Source organism: Rosa rugosa, chromosome 4 (assembly GCF_958449725.1).
Source record: "Rosa rugosa chromosome 4, drRosRugo1.1, whole genome shotgun sequence".
Lineage (NCBI taxonomy): Eukaryota > Viridiplantae > Streptophyta > Magnoliopsida > Rosales > Rosaceae > Rosa > Rosa rugosa.
In genome coordinates, this window is record NC_084823.1 from 50,860,295 (window position 1) to 50,882,013 (window position 21,719).

Genomic DNA, 21,719 nt, shown 5'->3' on the forward strand with positions numbered 1-21,719 from the left:
CACATATTCCTGGCCTTCACCTTTTCAAATTTTTCTGAGTTGCTAGTTAGCAATTATCATGTACCTATGTTCAAATCTTCTTAGAATTAGAAACCAGATAAGGGCTTGTACTTGGAGATCAAGAAAATCTAAATCATTAATCCAGCCATTTTTTGGAAAACCAAAAAGGAACTGTAAAGTTGTTCTAAAAAGGAGAATATGCAGAAGTTAACAAGGCTTTTCTGGATAACTATTTTAAAAAAAAATGTTTTTAATTAATTTCACACATTTTCTCAGATGGAAAGTAATCTTGGGAAAAAGCCACTTCCACGGATCATGCTAGGTTGTGTTACTTTAGTCAAAAGTGAAGAATATGCAGAAACAACAAAACTGAAATTTCTGTGAATATTAATCTAAAGCATTCAAGATTCCATCTATTGCTCATTTCAACTTTTTTTTTTTGGTGAATATTGCTCATTTCAACTTCACAAGACCAAACTATATAAGTGCTGCTGACTCACTCAACAAAAATAAGCACAGACCAGATTCACTCCCTAGTGATTGTGTCTCTTTCAACACCATCGATTTCAGGCCTGCAAGCAAAAAGCCACAACTGTAATGATAACATAAAAACAAAAGTCTTCACATTTATATTTTGCTTTCCACTTTGCCAAACTCAACCACCCTTCTCTCTCTCTCTCTCTCTGAACAATGAAGACAATGGCAATGGCTCTACTACTTGTGCTTCAGCTGTGCTTCATTTCCATGGAGTTTGTTGAGTCCTCATCTCATCACTATGATCACAAGATAGTTAGGCTTCCAGGACAACCCAGTGTGGACTTTCAACACTTTTCAGGTTATATTTCTGTGGGCGATCATCAGAAAAACCACAAAGCTCTATTTTACTACTTTGCTGAAGCAGAAATAAACCCAGCTTCAAAGCCTTTGGTCCTCTGGTTAAATGGAGGTCTGTGACACTAACCCTTTTGCTTTCTTCAATGTAAACTCAAATATACAATGTGGTTTCTTCATGGGGCTAATTTATGTTTCGTTTAGGTCCTGGTTGTTCTTCTGTTGGAGTAGGGGCTTTCTCTGAAAATGGACCTTTTAGACCAGATGGTCAAGTCCTGGTTAGAAATGAGTACAGCTGGAATATAGGTAATGCTATGAAAATGATAGTGTGATTTTTCTTGCATAGTTTGGTAACTAATATACTTTTTTTTATTTTTTTTCATTTTGATACTGCAGAGGCTAATATGTTGTATTTAGAGACACCAGTTGGTGTGGGATTCTCTTATTCTAGACATAGCTCCAACGATGTGGCAGTGGATGATGAAGCAACAGGTATTTATGTTGCAAATTTCAAATACATAGAGATTCATCCTTTAGCTTCTTGCTTTCTGTCTACTTTTCTGCATTTGTTTCTTTCATTAGGCTTTGAAAATAGTGACATCTACAACATTAATTCTGTCGAAATATCCGCCGTACGTAACTTTTGTTTTGTTCTTCCCATGAAGGATTCAAACTCTTTCTATCTTGATATTTGAATATTGTGTCTGCATTTGACTTCTTAAGCCAGGGACAATCTTGTATTCTTACAACGCTGGTTCAACAAGTTCCCTCAATATAAGCACAGAGATTTGTTTCTAACTGGAGAAAGTTATGCAGGTAAACTCTCTCATGCATGCACTCTATATTACTTAGAATTTACTGTTTCATCCCTTTTTGTTTACTTAATTTGTAGCTGGTTCTTGATACCAGGTCACTACATCCCTCAACTTGCAAAGCTTATGGTTGAAGCTAACAGCAAAGAGAAGTTGTTCAATCTAAAAGGACTAGCTGTGAGTACAAGAAGTTCATGACTTATCAATTTTGATTGAAAAACCAAACAATTCTCATACAGTACCAAGCAACTTACATATGAACTCTCTAACTATATATGTATACACGCAGTTGGGTAACCCTGTCCTAGAATTCGCCACCGACTTAAATTCAAGAGCTGAGTATTTCTGGTCTCATGGACTAATATCAGACTCAACATACAGAATGTTCACTTCTGTTTGCAACTATTCGCGCTACGTGAGTGAGTACTATAGAGACTCGGTTTCACCTGTTTGTTCAAGAGTTATGAACCAAGTGAGCATAGAAACCAGTAAATTTGTGGATAAGTATGATGTCACTCTTGATGTCTGCATTTCATCTGTGCTCTCACAGTCAAAGGCTATAAGCCCCAACGTAAGCCTTCTCACACTTTTAACTATATAATGTGCCTTTTCTGTTCTTACACTTCTAACTCTTCGATCATATTAATGTGGCAGCAAATGACACAGAGGATTGATGTGTGTGTAGAAGACAAGATTGTAAGTTACTTGAACCGAAAAGATGTGCAGAAGGCTCTCCATGCTAAGCTTGTAGGGGTTCGAAGATGGGATGTATGCAGCGAGTAATTCCTTTTACCGAGTTTTACCGTACTTAAGATTATATACACAATTACATTTTCTTAATTACCAAGCAAAAATCTTATACTTTTTATTGTATATAGTGATACTAGCATTTTGGACTACCAAATGCTCGACCTGGAAATCCCTACAATCTCACTAGTTGGATCTATTGTCAAGGCCGGAATTCCGGTGTTAGTTTACAGGTAACTACGTCATGATCTTTATCAAATTAACAGTGGCATGCATGCAATTACTTCCATTTGCTATAATATTAACCTTGATAAAAAAAATAAAAAAAAATATTTCAATCCAGTGGAGATCAGGATTCTGCAATTCCATTGACGGGAAGCCGAACATTGGTCGACAGATTGGCAAGGGAGTTAGGACTGAACACCACTGTCCCTTATAGAGTTTGGTTTCAGGGAAAACAGGTATTTTGCAACGCTAATTATATTTCTCATTGTAGGAATTTGCCTTTTATAAAGTGGATTAATTTGTGATCTATTGTGTATAGGTTGGTGGATGGACTCAAGTTTATGGGAACATACTTTCATTTGCAACCATCAGAGGTGCCTCTCACGAAGCTCCATTCTCACAGCCTGAGAGATCACTCATGCTATTCAAGTCATTTCTTCAAGGCAGGGCTCTACCTCTAGTATTCTGACACCCACTATTAAGCTGGTGTGCAAGTTAATCTGCAAGTCATATATATATGCATGACTGTTGAAGACATGTTCCAATTTGTGAGATGTACAGTACGGCATTTTTGTTTATACGAAATGCAAAAGGTGATAATAAAACTCTACTTTGTTTGAACCGTATTTCCTTAATTGAAAGTCAAAGGTAGAGGTGGCAAACGGGCCACTAAGCACGAGCACGGCACGCTTAAAAGCGGCCCGGCACGGACCAAGCCCGTTAGTGGCCCGACACGACCCGAGCACGTTAGAATAACGGGTCGGGCTGGGCCTAAGAATATTGGCCCATTGGCCCGGCCCGAGCACGACATATTGTGGGCCGGCCCGTTATAAACACAAAATTTCATTTTGTTTTTAAAAATATTAAAAAACTACAATGATGAGATTTGAATATGAGACATTTTTATTTAAAATCTCATGACAATTCCACCAATGCTTTCTTTTATATTGTCAAAATAATGAAACAAAACATTATATCCTTGTTTTGACATAAGTATTTTTTCTAAATATTAAATATATGTTTATTAATAAAGACTAATCTCATAATAATACAACTATAGAATGAAGGAAAGAATAATAGATACTAAATCTTCATTATATTAATAAAGATTAATCTCACAATAATATACTAAAAACAATATATTTTGAGTTTTTTTTTTTCTTTCTTTCTTATAGTGGAATATAAAAAATTATTAGAAATCTAATCTTAAAAAGCTAAGATTAAGAAAAACGTTGTAGAACTTAATTTATTTTAATTTTCTAAATAGTTAAATAAAATTAATTTTTATTTGTTCAAATTAAGATTTTAAAATCATGCTTTATAGTGAGTAGGCACGAGCACGGCCCGTTATTGACCCGGCACGAGCACGGCCCGGCACGATATGGGCTCGGGCCATGGGCCGGGCCGGGCTTAATGTTTAAGTAAATGGGCCGGCACGATAATAAATGGGCCGACCCAAGCACGGCACGAAGCACGACTAGGCCCGCTTAAAATGGGCCGGGCCGGCCCGTTTGCCACCTCTAGTCAAAGGCTAATGTTAGAGTTCCGGGTCAGGACATCTTCGCATGAGATTTGAGGATATATCTCCGAAATTATATTTTAAAAAGGTTTCCAATGTTTTCTTGATAATAAATTAATGCTAGGGTTTGTTCGTCAACCTTTGCTTTTATTGAGATTTGAGCTCTCTAGTCACTTGAATCGACTATTCCTAACATAATAAGTTTGTGTATACAATGATTTTTATATTGAGATAAAGTCTTAATGAATTGACTAAGTCGATCTTATCTTGGTATTAGAATTTCAACCCACCTCATATTTTGGCATTTATTTAACAAAAAAGCGGTAAATAAGATCTATTGAAATACAGTTTCACGTCTCGAAAAGTCATCTATCAAATGATGCACAACTATAAAAAAACTACCTGAATTTGAAATTTTGTATCAATGTGATACTTAGATTAGTCTTTTATAAATCCATAATCACTTAGGACGTCTTCTTATATTTTTTTTATAGAAAAAAAGACTAGTACAAAACACTAGAGCCAATAACCTCTTTGACAACTGGAATCAAAACTACCAAAACCAAAACCAAAAGCTAAAGAGTAATATCACGTAGGACGTCTTTGCACCTTATGGATCACTTAGCTTTCGGTTTTGGTCCTTGCACATCCTTTATTGGGGCCGTATATAGCCAACAACAATAAAACAATTGTCCAATAATCAGCTAAAAATGTTTGATAAGAATGTGAAGAAGATTCCACCGCAATAAACTATGAGTAATATCTTTATTAAATAGACACGTGTCTTTTTATTATTGACTATGGTTAACCAAGTATTATCCTATTAATGACCGAATTTCTTATGTGTTGTCTAAATAGAGATGTTTTGTGTTTAATGTCAATTGTATTTATCAATTTGCATACTTGACCAGCTACCTAATCAAGTCGAGCATTGGAGATAGGACATATATGCGACGATTTTGCTTAGTAGATCAATAAATTCTTCTGAGTTCTGAGCAATGAAAAATTTGTTCTTGTTTCCACCAAAAGAAGAAAAAGAACCGTTGGAGATCAAGAAGAACGACACCTAATTAAATCTCAAAACAGTCGGTGGATATTTATAGGATTCAGCAATACTATATTATAAACATACAAACCCCATCACTACGTACAATAAACAACCCAAGACAATGCACTATGCTGAGCCAAAGCAAAAGAGTGTGTTCCTCATCATAGCATAGCTTTGAAGCAACAGCAACAGCAACAGCTACCAATTCCCAAAACCCCATCTAAATCTTAAGAGTTCCAGACCAAACAAGTACCACCACCACTAGTAACCTCCACTTCCCCCACCACCTCTTACAGTGACTATTTAAACTGTTGAGAAGAGCAGCCCTGAAAAGGCGCCAACTTTACTTCCAAATAAAGCAAACTGCTTTTCCCAGTTTTTTCCTTTTCTCTCTGTTTCTCTCTCTAAACTGACTCCAAGCTCTCTCTCTCATTATCTATTCTAAAGAAAAACTAATCTCCCAAAAATAAACATTATGGCAAAACAGGAGCAAAAGCAGGAGCAGCCTGCAATCATCAACCCTCTGCAGGTCCAGGTATTCCCTTCCAAACCCCTTCTTCTTCTTCTTTTTTTTTTTTCCACTTTTTGTTTAAACCCAGATCATCAAAGTCTTGTACCCTATTGCTTATTTTACATTGGGGTTCATTTCTTGTGATTTTTGGGATCTGGGTTTTCAGCGCATTGTATAAAGTTGCAATCTTTTTTACTGGGGTTGATTTTTTTAGAGATAAAACGAATTGGGTTATGCTGAAATTGCAGGAAGACGGGGATCTGGACCCTGGATCTGACGACCTCGAGGCTCCTCTGCCTCTCACCGTCACTTCCCGGGTTAGTTACTTTTGAGTGATTTGAATTTGAATAGTTTGTGTTTTGAAATGCTGGTGTGTAATGTTGACAGTAACTGAATTTTGGAGAAACAAAACAATGGTTGATGTAAAAATGTAGTTTGGGAATGTAGGTCTTGTATATGTTGGGTGACATTGCGTCTGGACCGGCCTTCAAAATCACTCAATGGCTGGAATTGGTCCGTAAACGCAGTGCCAAATACCATTCCTCTGGCTTCCCTCGCCGCCCATTAAGGCTTGACACAATGCCTGCTAGGTTGGTGTTAACTTTGTGTTATCTTGTGTTTATGTGCATTGAAATGTGGAACATAGTAGTCATCATGGTTGGGTTGGCATTCAGTGCAGGAGAGTCTAGTGAGGACTGGAAAGGTCCTGCGTCGCCTGAGCAAACCACAGAAGTCAATCTCTGGGAAAGACTTGGTAAAGCTGCTACATTGGACATTGAGTCGAGTTTTTTCTCATGGGATAGGCTTTCTTCACTTCACCACACTGAACATAGTAGTAGCAATGATCAGTCTGAGGATGAAATGAACAAAGCGCTGGAGGTAAGCAATCCCCTTTAATTACATATGGAACATCATTTTATGTTTATTGGATTGAATCAAAGAAGTGTGTCATTATTATTTATATACTTGTAAATGTTGCCTCATCGTCTCTCAGTTCTGTTGCATATAGGTCACCGTGAATTCGGGGGGAGTTGTTTTCTTTGCCCTTTTCAACCAGCCAGGGACTGATGATAACTCTTCTAAGGAAGCAGCGGCTGTTATAAAGATATCCTCATCGAGGATGGCCACACAGTCTGAACGTCTAGGTTACGAATTTGCAAAGTGGCTTGGAGTTCGAACTCCACAGGTTTTACCTTTTCAATCATGCTATCCTATTATGTTTGCCATAATGCTTCTTTCTTCTCTGTGTTATTACTGTGATCTTTCTCCTGAACCGTTCTGTTGGACATTGCAGGCCAGAGTCATACATAATTGTAGTATGGAGTGGCTCCAGATGAAGGAAGCAGCAGAAAAAGCAAGGGAAGCAGCAGCTTCAGAAGGAGATGAATGTGGGGAAATGACATGTTCGGAACTTTTGGAAGCTCTTGAACTTAGCCGATGCCTTTTGCTCATGAGGTATACTAAGATTGCAATTTACTAAATAGATGAGGTGTTACTTTGCAGCATGAAATGCTTGTGCTTTTGTTCACCATCTAGTGTCAATTGATTTTGTTATACAATATATTGCTCTGAAAAATGTGAGTGTATTCTACAGAGGCTTATTTATCCATTGTACTATTTTTCAGAAGTTCAATATCAGTTGAGGAAGCATTTCTATAGATTCATGAGTCTGTTATGTGTCTAGTTAGATCCATGGAAAAAACTGTGTTGATTGCTAGGCTCATTACATATACATTTAACATGTTCCTTAGGCTCTCTAGATCATGTTCTCTTTCGTCCTCAGCCATTGCTGTATACTTATAATACTGATTTAATGACGAAGCATGATATTCCATGATGTGCAGCATTATAAAATGCTTCGCAGTGGATAACTGGATCTTTCATATGGTGTTTTGAAGATCAAATCTTTCATTTATGCAGCTATGTTCACGGATCTCCTTTACTTGAAAGCTCAAGTGTATTTGAGGTGAAGGAAACTGCAGAGAAAACAGCAGCTTCTCTTGGTAGGATCTTGATGTTGGACCTTGTCATCAGAAATGAAGATAGACTACCTTGCCGTCAGCTCAGATGGCGTGGAAACTCGGCAAATCTATTGTTTGCAGACAAAATGGATTTTGGAAATATGGACAGATTGGAGGAAGCATTTGATTCTGCCATCAAGAGATACAAACCAAGAGTGATCAGAGCTCTTCAAAAGGATAGAAGGGCAACTTCTGTAGATATCAGATTGCATAATACAGCATTGGTACCACAGAAATCTGATCTTTCTGACATTATGGATTCGCCAAGGTCTAGTCAGATGAGTGTAAAGAGTCAACTCTCAGATGATTTAATGTTTTCGGATTTTCCAGTTGTGGCTATTGATTCTGGCGTTCCTCGTCGACCTCCTGCTGGAAAACGTGCAAATGACCAGGAAATCTATCCAAAGTTGGTTGAGTTACTACTGAACAATTCTGAATACTCCTCTAATCTGTTACATGACATAACATTAGGGAAATTAGGACGTCCTCCGTTACAAGATACTGATGCATCTGATACACAAGCAATGGAAATGACTTCGGTTGTTCAAGGGTTCCGTAGTGGGTTCAAATGTGCTCTCAGGGATCTGCAGGGATTCCATATCTTCTTACTCACACTTCATCAAAAACTGGAGAATTTGATACGTATATTTTTCAATATTATAGATAAAATAGGGGAGTCTGATAAAGAGGATTTGGTAGTTACTGAGTCTCCATCACAAGCTGCCGGAAGTGGTTATCTTCCTTCTACACCAAGTAAGGAGAGGCTTGTCAATGAGAACCATTCAGATTTTAGTGATTCCGAATTGCAGAGAACTGCTCCAAGGCCTTCAACTTCAGGACTTAAAGAAAGCTGTGACTGCAGCTCTCCTATGTCACGGGAGAGTTGGCACGGAAAGTTTTGGAAAGGGAGTGCAAGTTCAGATCCCCTCCGTAGTCTGCGTTTGACAGCAAAGCTCCGGGACTTTCATAAAAATGCCAAGGTTGGAAATCTTAATAGAAAACTGTACTTTGTATCATACTACAGATAATGATATCTGGAATTAGTTCAGAAGTTTAATGCTCATTGAATTCATCTGCTGATATATTAATAGTGCTATTCAAGTATTCATAGTTCTGATATTCAGAGCTCACACTTTTGATAAAATCATGGGTACAAGTGTTTTCTGTCTGAATAAATAATAAATAATACTACTGTCAAGGGGAATTGTATGTTTGATTTCAGGGTTGCTTTCTTTTCATGTTAGTACACTAGATAATGTAGTTGCATGTAAATCAGACAACAGAAGGAGATATATGTAGATAATGGTTTAAGAGTTTTTCTTTGGGAGGGGTGAGTTCCATCTTCCATGCTATGTGATAGAGTCCTTTCTTAATACAAACTTCTAAGTTTTAATATTACAATGCTCAGGTCGATGCTGAAACGAACAAAGAATTGGAACAGTGGAATGAAATGCTAAAGAGCGATGCAGTCAAACTTTGCCAGGAGAACAATTTTAATGCTGGGTTCTTTGAGGGTAGTGACAATAACGGCGTAGTTGACGCTTATGAATTGAAGGTAATTTTTTTTTTTGTACAATTAAACATGTATTACACTGCTCAGGGTGGATGTTGCTGAGAAGATATTGTCCCTTCTCTTTTTGTCTTCCCGTTTTCTTTCTTTCACTTTTCAACTTTATTAACAGGTCAGACTTGAGCACATTCTCGAGAGAATTTCATTGATATCTGAGGCTGCAAATACAGAGAGGCCATCTCGAATCACAAGTAGCCTGTTTATTGGTGGAGCGCTTGCTGCACGATCTGTATACACACTGCAACGCTTAGGAATCACTCATATATTATGTTTGTGTTCCAATGAAATTGGACAGTCAGATTCTCAGTTTCCTGATCTATTTGAGTACAAAAACTTCTCTGTAAGTGGTTTCTTATTTGTTTTCCAATTGTTGGTTCATCTTCATTTAGGTTTTTTTTTTTTTTTTTTTTCAATTATTTCTTTACACATCTCTTCAGCCCATGTGAAGGTTAGGTTATGTCATGATATATTAGCTCCACGAAGCCATTTGCATATTCTTAAATCACTTAGCAAAATAGAATGAAAGAAAAAGCAATTCACTTCTTCCTTAAACCTTCTTATCAATTCAAGAGGTCACACCTAGCATAGCCCTTATTCCAGTACATCTAGAATTCAAGTTTGCTTCATTAGACATATTCTCTGATAGTGGTATCGTGAATTCATGATCAAGGGCACAACCCCTACAAACTAGTGTGTTTCATTATGTGACTCTATTTATTGTATCCAATATTTGGTCTACTTAGTCATATTTTGGTGAGTGTTGTCTTTGTTGGGATCCTCATCAACTCGTATATTTTTTGTTTTCATTATACTTTTCTACCTGAACTGTCCTCATTAGACTACCTCTTTGAACAGATATGTGACAGTGAAGATTTCAACATCAGCAACATCTTTGATGAAGCTGTTGAGTTTATTGATCGTGTTGAAGAAACAGGAGGGAAGGTTCTAGTCCATTGCTTTGAGGGAAAAAGTAGAAGTGCTACACTAGTGCTTGCATACCTAATGCTCAGAAAGTAAGTAAAAACTGCAATATACAGTGATATGGAACCTCCTCATTTTTTTTGTATGTTGCAATAAGACTACCTTGCGAAATGATCTGCCATATAAGTGATCTTTCTGTGGTGCAGGAATTCCACTCTATTAGAAGCATGGAATTCTCTAAAGCAGGTTCATCGCCGAGCACAACCCAACGATGGGTTTGCGAAGATCTTGTTGAATTTGGATAAGAAACTGCATGGTAAAGTTTCAATGGAGTGGCATCAGCGGAAGCCAATGATGAAAGTTTGCCCCATCTGTGGGGTGAATGCGGGTCTGAGTAGCAGCTCTCTTAAGCTTCATTTACAGAAATCACATAAGAAACTATCGTCTGGTAGCGTGGATAGCGCAATGACAATGGAAATACAAAAGGCTTTGACAGTACTAAAAATCAGTCGAGGTGGAAGTGTCAGCCCCACACAAAGATCTCATTCAGATGTTGAAGAGTAGGGATTTCCAAGCTTCTTGTTAATTGCTATAAAATGTTGGGGCCGTGACCACTTACCCAATTTTAACCTAAAAATTGCCCACTTGCTCCACTAAGAGTTTTTTGACCCCATTTACCCAATCTAACTTCTACTGACATAATTACCCTCATTTTAATCTCTCTCTCTCCCCCCTCACCGATTTCTCTCTCTCTCTCTCTCTCTCTCTCTCTCTCTCTCTCTCTCTCTCTCTCTCTCTCTCTCTCTCTCTCTCTCTCTCTCTCTCTCTCTCTCTCTCTCTCTCTCTCTCTCTCTCTCTCTCTCTCTCTCTCCCAGCCGGACGGCCAGATGCCGAGCCACGACGCCTTCAGCACCATCTTCTCCGAGATCAGTGCCGACAAGCATGTCCCAGGCGTAATCTTCGCCGAACTCGAGCCTACCATCTTCTTCTCCGAGATCGGTGCCGGCAAGCATATCCCAGGCGTAATCTTCGCCGACCTCGAGCCCACCGTCAAAGCCCATCGTCCCAGTCGCTGCTGCTCGTGCTGGAAGCTCCCGCAGGCGCTGGTCCCGATGTGGGAATTCGGGTCGGATAGGAATGTCGGCGTCCACCCCCGACTTGTAAGAATTCTTCCTCACCTCGGTTCTTGTGCTCGGCCACAGAGACATTGCACCTCTCTTTGCATATCCCAGGCGCTACAGGTCCTCGTTCGTTTGGGTCGAGCGACGGCGCTGCTGGTGTCGCCGGAGGAGTGACATGGATTACTCCAGTTGCTGCGTTTTTTTTTTTTTTTTAAGTATTGTTGTTCAATTTTTTTTTTTGCAAGGAATAGCATTTTTTTTTTTTAAATGTCTATTGGATTGGAGGCCAATGATCTACTATCTGTTCAACAATGTAAGTAATTTGACATTGCAATGTAACTGTGGGGTTTGTTTGATGGTTTACTGGGGGGCAGTAGACACATTATTGGCCCCCAGTAGACTTTGATACGAGGGACAGGGATCACTATAGTGTGGTGTTTTGATAAGTTACATGTTGGTTTCTTTGTATTAAAGTCAAATTATCTGTGAATCCTACAAAAAGGTGCATTTTTGGTGGTCTATTGGGAGGCAGTAGAGACATTGGACTTTGTATTGGGGGGCAATAATATGATTATTGGGAGCCAATAATATGATTATAAATTGATCAATTGTGCATGTAGTGTATTCATTTTGGTTTTGGGAGTTCATACAATTCACTGGACGGCAATAATATGATTTTTGGGAGGCAATAATATGATTACTGGGGGGCAATAATATGGTTACTGGATATTATTAGGGACCGGTCGCCTGATTCCGGTCACCGGTCACCGGTCGTCGGATTCCGGTCAGCGTTCTCCGGATTCCGGTCACCGGTCGCCGGCGCCCTGCCACTGGTCACCAGGGGCCGGCAAGGTGGAGGATGACTTCTCCCTCTAAGTGAAAAAGAAGGAGAGGGCAAAAAAGTCTCAAAAAAAAATAAAAAAGAATTAATTGGGTAAAGGGGAAATAATCCCTTAGAGTGTTTTGGGTAAATGGGGTTAAAAAACAGTTGGTGGAGCAAGTGAGCAATTTTTAGCCTAAAATCGGGTAAATGATCATTTCCCCATTTCCCGAAGTTGATGTTGCTGATCATTGTTGTATATATGCAGTAGAGATGATATAGTAGTCTTGCAATCAAGGAGCCTTGTCTCCGTGTACACTAGGAGTGGTGGTTTGGAGTAAAAATGTATCATGAACAAATGAGCTAATTACCTTTTGGGTGGCATTGACCCTACAGCATTTGACATTCAACAATTTCAATTCATAGGTGCATAAAGTTTTTTCGACTATTTTGATGGTCAGTATTATCCAAAAAGATTTGAATGGATGATTTTAGTAAACGAAATCCATCTCTAGAAATGCTGAAACTCTGGTTAATGTTTTGGAGTGGCAATTTGTTATCAAGGCCCCGCTTCAGAAGTACCTTCTGGATTGGCAATACCTGTAACATTTAACGCACATGATAGATTCCTCGCTAACAAAGAAACAAACCACGGCATCCCACTACAGTAGTCTCATCCATACTATTAGAAAGAAATGTGAATTTCATACAGCTTTGATCACCTAATAGCATAAAACTCCAGAAATATCCAAGCAGATAAAATTGCAGAATTCAGCTAGCCATCTACACAATGATCAAATTACGTTCTTTTATTATAAATACCAGCATTCCCAACAACCAAACGCAAGTATGGAAGAAGAAAAAATACTAACCCTACCATCTGAGACTGAACTATGCATGCTATTCTTCTGTATAACCGGTACAGCCTTGATCAGTCATGTCAAGCATCAATAAACAGCTTTCAATTACCACTACCAACTAGTACTTTTCAAGAAAACAGACTATTTTTAACGAGAGAAAGTTCAAATGAAAAAATACAAACATATTGGCAAAAGGTGAACAGAAGTGGCGCTGTCAACTTTTAAACGGGAAGAGCCTCTGGCAAAGATTCGGGAGAACCACTGCTACCATTGAGCACAGTTACGTTTCCATCAGAATCAACATCAACAATAACCGAGTCGCCCTCTTTAATCTCCCTTGCTAGCATCTTCTCAGCCATGCTGTCCTCCAAAAGCCTCATTATGGCTCTTCTTAGAGGCCTCGCCCCATAACTTGGATTGTATCCTTCATCCACCACCCTATCTCTGAACCTCTCTGTCACTTGAAGCTCTATCTCTTTAGTCTTCAGCCTTTCGAAAACCTCTTTCAGCATTATATCTGCTATATCCTTCACCTCCAACTTAGTGAGCTGGCGGAAGACAATCATTTCATCCAACCTATTTAGGAACTCTGGTCTGAAGTACTGTTTCAACTCCTCTGTCACCAAGCTCTTGATGCGATTGTAACTGCTATCCTTCTCATCATAATCAAGGTCAAATCCTATACGTCGGCCTCCTTTCTCAATTACACTGCTTCCAACATTTGATGTCATGATCAGAAGTGTATTCTTGAAATCCACAGTTCTGCCCTTGCTGTCAGTCAATCTTCCATCCTCAAGAATTTGAAGCATCATGTTGAAGACATCTGGATGAGCCTTCTCAATCTCATCAAAAAGCACCACCGTGTAAGGACGACGTCTAACAGCTTCAGTAAGCTGACCTCCCTCGGTGTAACCAACATAACCCGGGGGAGAACCAATAAGCTTTGAGACAGTGTGCCTTTCCATGAATTCACTCATATCAAGACGAATCATGGCTTCTTCAGAGCCAAAGTAGTATGCAGCCAAAGCTTTTGCGAGTTCGGATTTTCCAACACCAGTTGGACCAGAAAAGATGAAACTGGCAATTGGACGATTAGGATTTTTCAGTCCAACACGGGCTCGACGAATAGCACGACTAATAGCCTTGACTGCTTCATCCTGACCAATAACCCGCTTATGGAGGGTCTCTTCCATCTTGAGAAGGCGATCTGATTCATCAGCTGACACTTTGTCAACAGGAATACCAGTCCAAGAGGACACAATATGTTGAATATCCACTTCAGTTACCATAGGTCCTACATCCCCTGCCTCGCTCTCAGCCTTGCTCATCTCTTTGCCTTTCTCTGTTATAGCTGTGATCTGTGTCTTGAGGTCCATTTCTCTGTCACGCAACTCCCCAGCCTGTCCAAAATAGTGTTGTCAGCTTAATCAGTTGAAGCTTTCCGAGACACATTATCAGAAGTAAATATTTTAGTTCTAATCTACCACACTGGACATGAACAATTCTAATAACCATCTTACTCTAAATCACCTTGAAAGTTTACCAATATTTCTAGCCGCAATCTTTAATAGATTCACTACTAATCTGGTTCATCATATTCATAGTATAATTGCAACAAAGAGTGGTTTACAACTTCAGCAAACATACCGATCCAAAGCACATGTAAAACATCTATACCTTTTCAAAGTCTTGGCTTCGAACAGCTTCATTCTTCTCCTTGGTAATCTGTCTCAGTTCTTTGTCAAGGTCTCTAGCTTCTTCAGGTAGCTGCCGATATCATATAATAGGTCACGTCAACTCAAAAATCCCTGAGATAAAAAGATGATGCCTGTCTGGACTTTGAACTAGAAAGTGAGGTCATACCTGTGCATGACGAAGGCGAACTCGAGAACCAGCTTCATCAATCAAGTCAATTGCTTTATCAGGTAGAAAGCGATCACTGTAGAAAACAATATTGTCAATCAGGAACAAAACTATTTAATTAACTAGATATGCATTGGAGGAGAGAAGTAGCTAGCATCACTACAAACAAAAAAAAGATGATAATCAATTTCTATACATATGCTAATTGAGTACTTAATACACCACTGATTGCACAAGCTAAATTTCCAGCCAGACAACAATGTCTACTGGATCCATCAACAGCAGAATGTCCAAGAGGTATGCAAGATTAATATAGATTCTACTATGAACATGACACAGAGGGATGCCTACCTGATGTACTGGTATGATAGCTGAGCGGCAGATACTAGAGCTTCATCAGTATACCGGAGTTTGTGGTGGATCTCATATCGCTCCCGGAGCCCTCGCAAAATCTGTATTGTTTCGTCCACAGATGGTTCAGGAACTTTAACTGGTTGAAAACGTCTTTCCAATGCTGGGTCTTTCTCAATGTGCTTTCTGTATTCATCTAGAGTGGTGGCTCCAATACACTGCAGCATAGATGTAAAACTCAATATTTGGATGCAAAAACACCATCATTCTTGAATCACCAAGAATCCAAAGCACCCAAAACCAGTACATATATATATAAAGCTTGAACGGCAAAAATCACCAGAACTATAATTGCATTCTCCAATATCAAATAGGTATAATATAGAATCTAATAAACCAAGAAAAAACAAAATTTGTTCTTTCTATCCATGCATAGTATCAAAAAAATTACCTGCAGTTCACCTCTTGCAAGAGCTGGTTTTAATATATTGGCAGCATCAATTGCACCTTCTGCTGCTCCTGCTCCAATTAAAGTGTGCACCTCATCAATGAACAAAATTATCTCATCACTTTGTTTGATTTCCTCCATCAGCTTCTTTAATCTTTCCTCGAACTCTCCACGGTATTTTGTACCAGCAACAAGAAGACCCATATCCAGAGTGATAACCTATAGAATAGCAGGTGGGGAGGTAACATGTGTTATTCTATTGCTCTCCAATGTATACCTAATGTATTGATTTTTCAAAATAACATGAACGTGCTGCGACAGCATAAGCTTGCTGAAAATTACAAACAAACTCACTCACCTTCTTTCCCTCTATTGTTTCAGGCACATCACCACTTGCAATTCGTTGAGCAAGACCTTCAGCAATAGCAGTCTTCCCAACACCAGGTTCCCCAATCAGGCAGGGGTTATTCTTCGTCCGCCTGCCCAAAATTTGGACAACACGTTCAATTTGTGGTTGTCTTCCAACAACAGGATCCAGCTTTCCCTGAAAATGCACGAATAAAACATATTAAATAGGTCTTCTCAAAATAAAAGCAGCAAATACAGCAACATGACAAAAAAAATAAAGAATAATAATAAAAGCTGCCCCTACTTTACCTCCTCTGCTAGCTTAGTCAAATTGGTACCATACTCCTCCAGAGTTGGCATCTTGTTGCCACTGCTTCCCTGTCCAGCTCCAACACCAACAGCTTCTGTGCTCTCACCCACCATACGAATAACCTGCTCAAACCAAAACCAAAAAAGAGTTACATTATTAATTTCTTTGTGACAAATTACTCCAGAAAGAAAGACAAAGCCAAAGGACACTAGCTTGCCTGTGTGCGAATGTTGCTGGGGTCAGCGCCTAAATTCTCAAGAACACGAGCTGCCACACCCTCACCTTCCCGAAGCAGTCCCAAAAGCAAGTGTTCAGAACCAATATAGTTATGGCCTGAAATTTACCAGATAAGGTATCTTAGTTAGCCCAAAAGGTACCTCAATAATTTAGATAAGACAAACTTCTTATTAGCTACTATCATGTTTTTGTTAAAGATATCTAAAGAACAGGGAAAAGAATATACCCAGTTGTCGAGCTTCCTCGAGTGACAGTTCCAAAACTCGCTTTGCACGAGGAGTGAATGGGATTTCAACAGCAACAAAGCCACTACCCCTTCCAATGATCTTTTCCACTTCAACGCGTGCATCTTTAAGATTGATTCCCATAGATTTAAGGACCTTGGCAGCAATTCCAGTTCCTTCACCAATAAGACCCAAAAGTATCTGCTCTGTACCAACAAAGTTGTGACCAAGTCGCCTTGCTTCCTCTTGTGCAAGCATAATCACCTTTATTGCTTTTTCTGTGAAGCGCTCAAACATGGCTTTAGGCACACATCTGCTAGCCTTTTGACGCCGGGAGGAGATAGCTACTCCCACCTTAGAATACAAGTCTTGCCCAGGCCTCGCCATAATATCTAGAGCATTAACACTGCGTAGTCCGGAGAAACTGCTCAGTCTCAACGCAGGTGCTCGTAAGGTGCACATCATCCTGGTCGACCTTCTACCACTTCCAGATCCTTTAGATTGGCCAAGCCTTCGCCCGGCAACCACACCGGGAATATTCGTGGACTGAACCAAAACCCTAGCCATGATTCCAACCTACAGCAACGAGCAAACTCCGATTAGAAGGCATTTCCAACAAACTCTTAAAAACAGAAAATGAAGTAAACCAACTTGAGTAATAACTCAACACTAATGTTACAAGCATAATGGTACTCAAATTCATCAAGGAACATGCAGTCAGTAAAAAGTGCGACCCTCCCGAATCCTATCAACATCAACTATACATACTGACTACCATAATATTCATAAAAACGCACGATTCTTTCCACACTACATTAGGCTTCTCAAAATCACCAAAACCAGCATAGCAGCGACCAATCCAACAAAATCTCAAAGAACATATCCTAGAGCCTAAAGCCCATCTCAGTTTGAAAAATCCTAAACATTTGGAATGGAAAAAACTAACGGATAAACTACAAGCACTACACATACACACACCATCAAAATCACAGATTAAACAATACCCTAGCTCCCCACCATCTTCAATCTCAAATACCCAGGGATACAGAAAAACAAATACTCAATCCAGAGCTAAAAATCAAAAGCAATCCAACAAATAGAAATTTAAAATTCCATCAATCACAAAACAAAAGAAAAACCCAAATCCACATAAACAGAACCGAACCCAAAAACCCTAATTTCTCGTACAACCCATTGCGCAACGAAACGAAACGAAAAGGCTCACCTAAACCCGCTCGGTGGTGGGATTAACCTCCAACCCAAAAAGAAGGAAAGTTCAAAGAGAGAGAGAGAAAAAAAAAAAAAGAGAAGAAGGGTCTTTCTTCAGCAGAGAGAAGAGACGAGAAGAGACCCTATTCTTAGCACTACTCTGATATGGTCGGCCCAAACAGTAAGAGATAGAGAGGGGTGTGGTCTTAAACAACAAGCTCCTCTCTCTCTCCCACCCTTCTCTCTCTCTCTATAAATGATAAGCCTTTTCTTTCTGTACGCCTGCATCACCGCTCATGCGCCATCGCCCACCCGATAAGCTACGGGACACTGCGTCCGACTAATGGAGGGTGGAAGATGGGGCCACGTAGGAGGGTGTGTGAGATTTTAGACCCTCCGGGGTTATCTGTAAGTCAATGTCGGGGGAAGTCCCTATCTTGCCCCGAGATCTTTTGTTAGATGACTATCTTACCCTCGAAACGTAGGTCTTTATTGGCCACAGAAAATAGGTGCATGGGAACGAATGTAAATGCGTCGCTGTTAGGCTCTGTAGCAGAGCCGTACACGAGACCGGTTGCTTCACCCATTTTTTAAGTTTTGATTTATTGGGAAATCTTATTTCACACTAAATTGAGTTTTTTTTTTTCTTACTTCTTTGCGTAGAGCAAAATCTATGCAAAATGATTAATAGAGTATTGGTCAACTAGATTTATATTAAACATGTTAGGATGACATTACTACATGTGGATTCATAACATAAATCGCATTATGTTAAATTAGATACAGATCGTAAGATTACATTTAAACAATAAATAAAAATTAGGACTACTGAAATGAACCACAAACCATGTAAACAAATTTTTACTTGAACAAAGCATTAGCAGAGTAATATATCTAAATTTAATTTTTAAGTAAGTTAAGTATTTTTTTTTTGAGCTAGTGGAAAACTTTTAATATTAATGATTTAATGGAGTAAACAAACTAAATGGAGGCCTTTTTTTTTTTCTTTTTTTTTAGAAAACTAAATGGAGCTAAATGAATGCCTTTAAGGGCTTGTTTGACAAATTCCAATGATTAGGATGGGTTTGATTGTTTGTATCTCTCAAAAAATATCAAAGCAGTGTTAGCCTAATGGGGCGGCAGCCTTAATTTTGGCCTTGTTGTAACTCCAACGACCATAATTTAGATTTTTTTTCAATTCTATTCTTCTATTTGTTTCCAAAACAAAACATTGTTCATTTGATGAAAGGAAAAGGATTCCCTAGTCCCTACTATTTTGGAGGTTTATGAGGGCCATATTTGGGCTAATAGGTAGATGTGGGATGATCATGGTGTGTCGTACTAGGAATCCACAACAGATTTTTTGGTGTCCAATATTGCACCGAGGCAAATTTATGAATTTGTTCGAAAATTCAATGCATATTCATCAACTAGAAGTTCCGTGCCGACTAAACTAACATTTGACTTTTTCTAACAAGAATATTAATAGAGATTTCAAGCTCAAATCTCATTTTCTTTTACTAGATGTAATGTTATATGTTTTGTCGTCGAACTACAAAGATGAACCGAATTTTGTTCAGAATGAGAAACCACTCTCTATCAATGTTGAATTCCACCGGCCTCGTTGATCCACTAATGATAATCTACAAGTAGTTTTTTTTTTTTTTCTTCTTGGTCTGAGTTTGTTGAAGCTTAGGTGGGCTCAATGGGCCATGCCTTTATAGGTTAGTCGAGTTGGGCCACAACCTTCCATGGGTATGGTGTGGCAAAATGCCCCATCAACATTTAGGGTTAAGAAAATCCTTCAGTGGCTTTGACAATGGGGAACTAGCTGCATTCCAATGACTAGGCCCGAACCGTCGACCCATATATTCTCTTAAAACCACCCTACATAAAAGGTTGTATACAACCGTCTATTGCTCCTTCATGCTAATAACATTTCTAGTTTATCAATAACATAAAGCTTCTAGCAGCCAAATCAAATTCGGGGATAAAAGGCCTCTTGATCGTCACCTCTCTCTCTCTCTCAACTCTTCCTACCCAAACTCATTCCTTCCAAAGAGTTCCACACTAAGACCAAATTATTCAGCCATTCATATCCGCCCATAAAGCCGGTAGACACCTGAAAGGAAGACCGGCCAGGCCCAAATTAGTCGGTAGCAAAGTTGTTTTGGGCTTCTCCCCCATGCTTTAGGGGCATAGACCATACTGGCATATAGTGCACTAAACCCTAAATAAACCTAAATTTTCTCCCCATTTTTGTCAATTGGTTTTGAACCTTTGGTTTCCAAAGAAGTGAAAATGATTCATAGGGTAGGGTGGGGGTGGGGTAACCCAAATTAAGGGCAGTCTTCTTTTATGCCAATGTCCCAAACTCACGAGGATAGTCGAGAAATATTAAAGGCAGCCTCTCTCTTCTTCTTCTTCTTCTTCTTCTTCTTCTTCTTTTCCACAGCCGAAGCCCGAAGGAGCCACCCCAGCTGCACCAAAATTGAAATTCTTGTCGTATTCCCTTTGATCTCCAAGGGCATCTCTTACAAAATTTAATTACACTTCCATTGTGGTCCACATATACTCCACTTGCCATATGCTATTTCATAGATTCAGTGGGTCCATGTGATAAATATGGTATCAATTTGAAAAAAATGGGGCTTATTTAGGTTTTTTGTTCTTCGCAAGTACGAAAAATAGGTCGGTATTAAAGGGAGCGGAAATGAGATTTTAGACTTCATGTCTTAATATCAACTCAGTTTTCTGTTCAATTTGGATATTAGACATTAACTATTATAAAAAATATTATTAGCGCTATCAAAAAGTTATTCATATTATTATTTAATACAATCACTTTCTGGCATCATCTTTGTGGATTTTCATTAAGTTTGGTTATATAAGTTACTTGTTTGAAAAAACCAATCATTTGGAATTTCGTCTTGAAATTTGCATGATATGTTTGTTATCTATAATTTTCAGGGCTCTGGTGTTATGTCTCCCCCCGGTGTATTGTGCATCTAGTAATAATATGTGTATTGGGTTGACCCTCCCAGTTTGGCTGGGCTTTCAAAAAAAAAAAGTTATTTGTGTGAAGAAACCAAACACTTAGAAGTTTGTCTTGGAAGTTACATGAAATGTTTGTTATCTCTAATTCTCATGGTTTAGGTGTTATGTCTTCCTCTTATGTATTGTACGTGTCTCTAGTATAAATATGGGCATGGGCAAACCCTTTCAGTTTGGCTGGGTTTTCAAAAGAAAATAAAGTTACTTGTTTGAATAAATCAATCATTTGAAAGTTCGTCTATGTGACTGATGACTTTATTGCGTGTTTTACTTTTCTTCACAACTCTAAAATCGGTATACAAGATGAAATTTCATTGATAGGTTAAGGCACCCACCTTTGACATTTGTATATATGCATGAGATTTGAGCCATATATCAAAGTCCAAATAGTTCGATTGGTACAATACCCAAGTCTTGGCATAGAAAGCTGAAATATCAAGTATGTATGGCACTAGAACGAGGGGCAAGGGCAATGAGAGAGATCGAGATGGAGGGAAGCCACAGATTCTGAAAAGGAAAGAGAGAAAATTGAAAGAGAGAGAGTGAAAGAGAGGTGACATTGGGATTGGATTAGATAGTAGGTGCGGTGAAACAGAAAGAAATCACGGGATTCTTGGCTTCCCTACTAATTGTTCAAGTTAATTTCAACCCAATTTTGAAATTATTCTC

General features: G+C 38.9%; 3 protein-coding genes across 5 annotated transcripts; 2 read left to right on the forward strand and 1 right to left on the reverse strand.

Moving 5' to 3' along the window:
* The first annotated feature begins 654 nt into the window (after window positions 1-654).
* Window positions 655-4,245, forward strand: LOC133745926 (serine carboxypeptidase-like 45). Its single transcript, XM_062174087.1, has 11 exons — window positions 655-946; window positions 1,036-1,137; window positions 1,228-1,323; window positions 1,555-1,647; window positions 1,741-1,820; window positions 1,933-2,214; window positions 2,298-2,422; window positions 2,522-2,623; window positions 2,734-2,851; window positions 2,935-3,263; window positions 4,146-4,245. Exons 1-10 carry the CDS (start codon window positions 691-693, stop codon window positions 3,082-3,084), a joined length of 1,404 nt encoding a protein of 467 aa, XP_062030071.1. The 5' UTR covers window positions 655-690; the 3' UTR covers window positions 3,085-3,263; window positions 4,146-4,245.
* A 1,072-nt stretch (window positions 4,246-5,317) lies between these two features.
* Window positions 5,318-11,890, forward strand: LOC133706478 (dual specificity protein phosphatase PHS1). 3 transcript variants are annotated; one of them, XM_062132014.1, is made up of 12 exons: window positions 5,318-5,717; window positions 5,942-6,010; window positions 6,141-6,283; window positions 6,368-6,572; window positions 6,703-6,879; window positions 6,988-7,148; window positions 7,614-8,694; window positions 9,123-9,269; window positions 9,397-9,624; window positions 10,140-10,297; window positions 10,412-10,765; window positions 11,081-11,889. In XM_062132014.1, the coding sequence occupies exons 1-12, from the start codon at window positions 5,658-5,660 to the stop codon at window positions 11,160-11,162; spliced, it is 2,865 nt and encodes a 954-aa protein (XP_061987998.1). In that variant the 5' UTR covers window positions 5,318-5,657; the 3' UTR covers window positions 11,163-11,889. The 3 variants fall into 3 exon arrangements, with proteins under 3 accessions (XP_061987998.1, XP_061987999.1, XP_061988000.1); XM_062132015.1 differs by lacking the exon at window positions 11,081-11,889 and having other exon boundaries at window positions 5,319-5,717; window positions 10,412-11,020; XM_062132016.1 differs by lacking the exons at window positions 5,318-5,717; window positions 5,942-6,010; window positions 6,141-6,283 and having other exon boundaries at window positions 6,437-6,572; window positions 6,688-6,879; window positions 11,081-11,890.
* Window positions 11,891-12,937: 1,047 nt separating this feature from the next.
* On the reverse strand, window positions 12,938-18,230 carry LOC133745805 (chaperone protein ClpC, chloroplastic). Its single transcript, XM_062173940.1, has 10 exons — window positions 18,013-18,230; window positions 16,790-17,363; window positions 16,544-16,659; window positions 16,326-16,448; window positions 16,027-16,212; window positions 15,672-15,887; window positions 15,221-15,438; window positions 14,870-14,945; window positions 14,684-14,773; window positions 12,938-14,406 (listed from the first exon to the last, which is right to left on the reverse strand). Exons 2-10 carry the CDS (start codon window positions 17,352-17,354, stop codon window positions 13,228-13,230), a joined length of 2,769 nt encoding a protein of 922 aa, XP_062029924.1. The 5' UTR covers window positions 17,355-17,363; window positions 18,013-18,230; the 3' UTR covers window positions 12,938-13,227.
* Between the last annotated feature and the right edge of the window lie 3,489 nt (window positions 18,231-21,719).

Bases quoted from the DNA above. Each gene is read 5' to 3' on its own strand.
- LOC133745805 (XM_062173940.1), bottom strand. From the start codon at position 17,354: ATGGCTAGGGTTTTGGTTCAGTCCACGAATATTCCCGGTGTGGTTGCC. The intron at 16,449-16,543 runs GCAAGCTAGTGT...TGGTTTGAGCAG, and splicing joins CCAGCAACATTCGCACACAG to GTTATTCGTATGGTGGGTGA. The intron at 14,407-14,683 runs GTATAGATGTTT...TATTTTGGACAG, and splicing joins GAAGCCAAGACTTTGAAAAG to GCTGGGGAGTTGCGTGACAG.
- LOC133706478 (XM_062132014.1), top strand. From the start codon at position 5,658: ATGGCAAAACAGGAGCAAAAGCAGGAGCAGCCTGCAATCATCAACCCT. The intron at 6,573-6,702 runs GTAAGCAATCCC...TGTTGCATATAG, and splicing joins AAATGAACAAAGCGCTGGAG to GTCACCGTGAATTCGGGGGG. The intron at 7,149-7,613 runs GTATACTAAGAT...TCATTTATGCAG, and splicing joins CGATGCCTTTTGCTCATGAG to CTATGTTCACGGATCTCCTT.
- LOC133745926 (XM_062174087.1), top strand. From the start codon at position 691: ATGAAGACAATGGCAATGGCTCTACTACTTGTGCTTCAGCTGTGCTTC. The intron at 1,324-1,554 runs GTATTTATGTTG...TGACTTCTTAAG, and splicing joins AGTGGATGATGAAGCAACAG to CCAGGGACAATCTTGTATTC. The intron at 1,648-1,740 runs GTAAACTCTCTC...TCTTGATACCAG, and splicing joins AACTGGAGAAAGTTATGCAG to GTCACTACATCCCTCAACTT.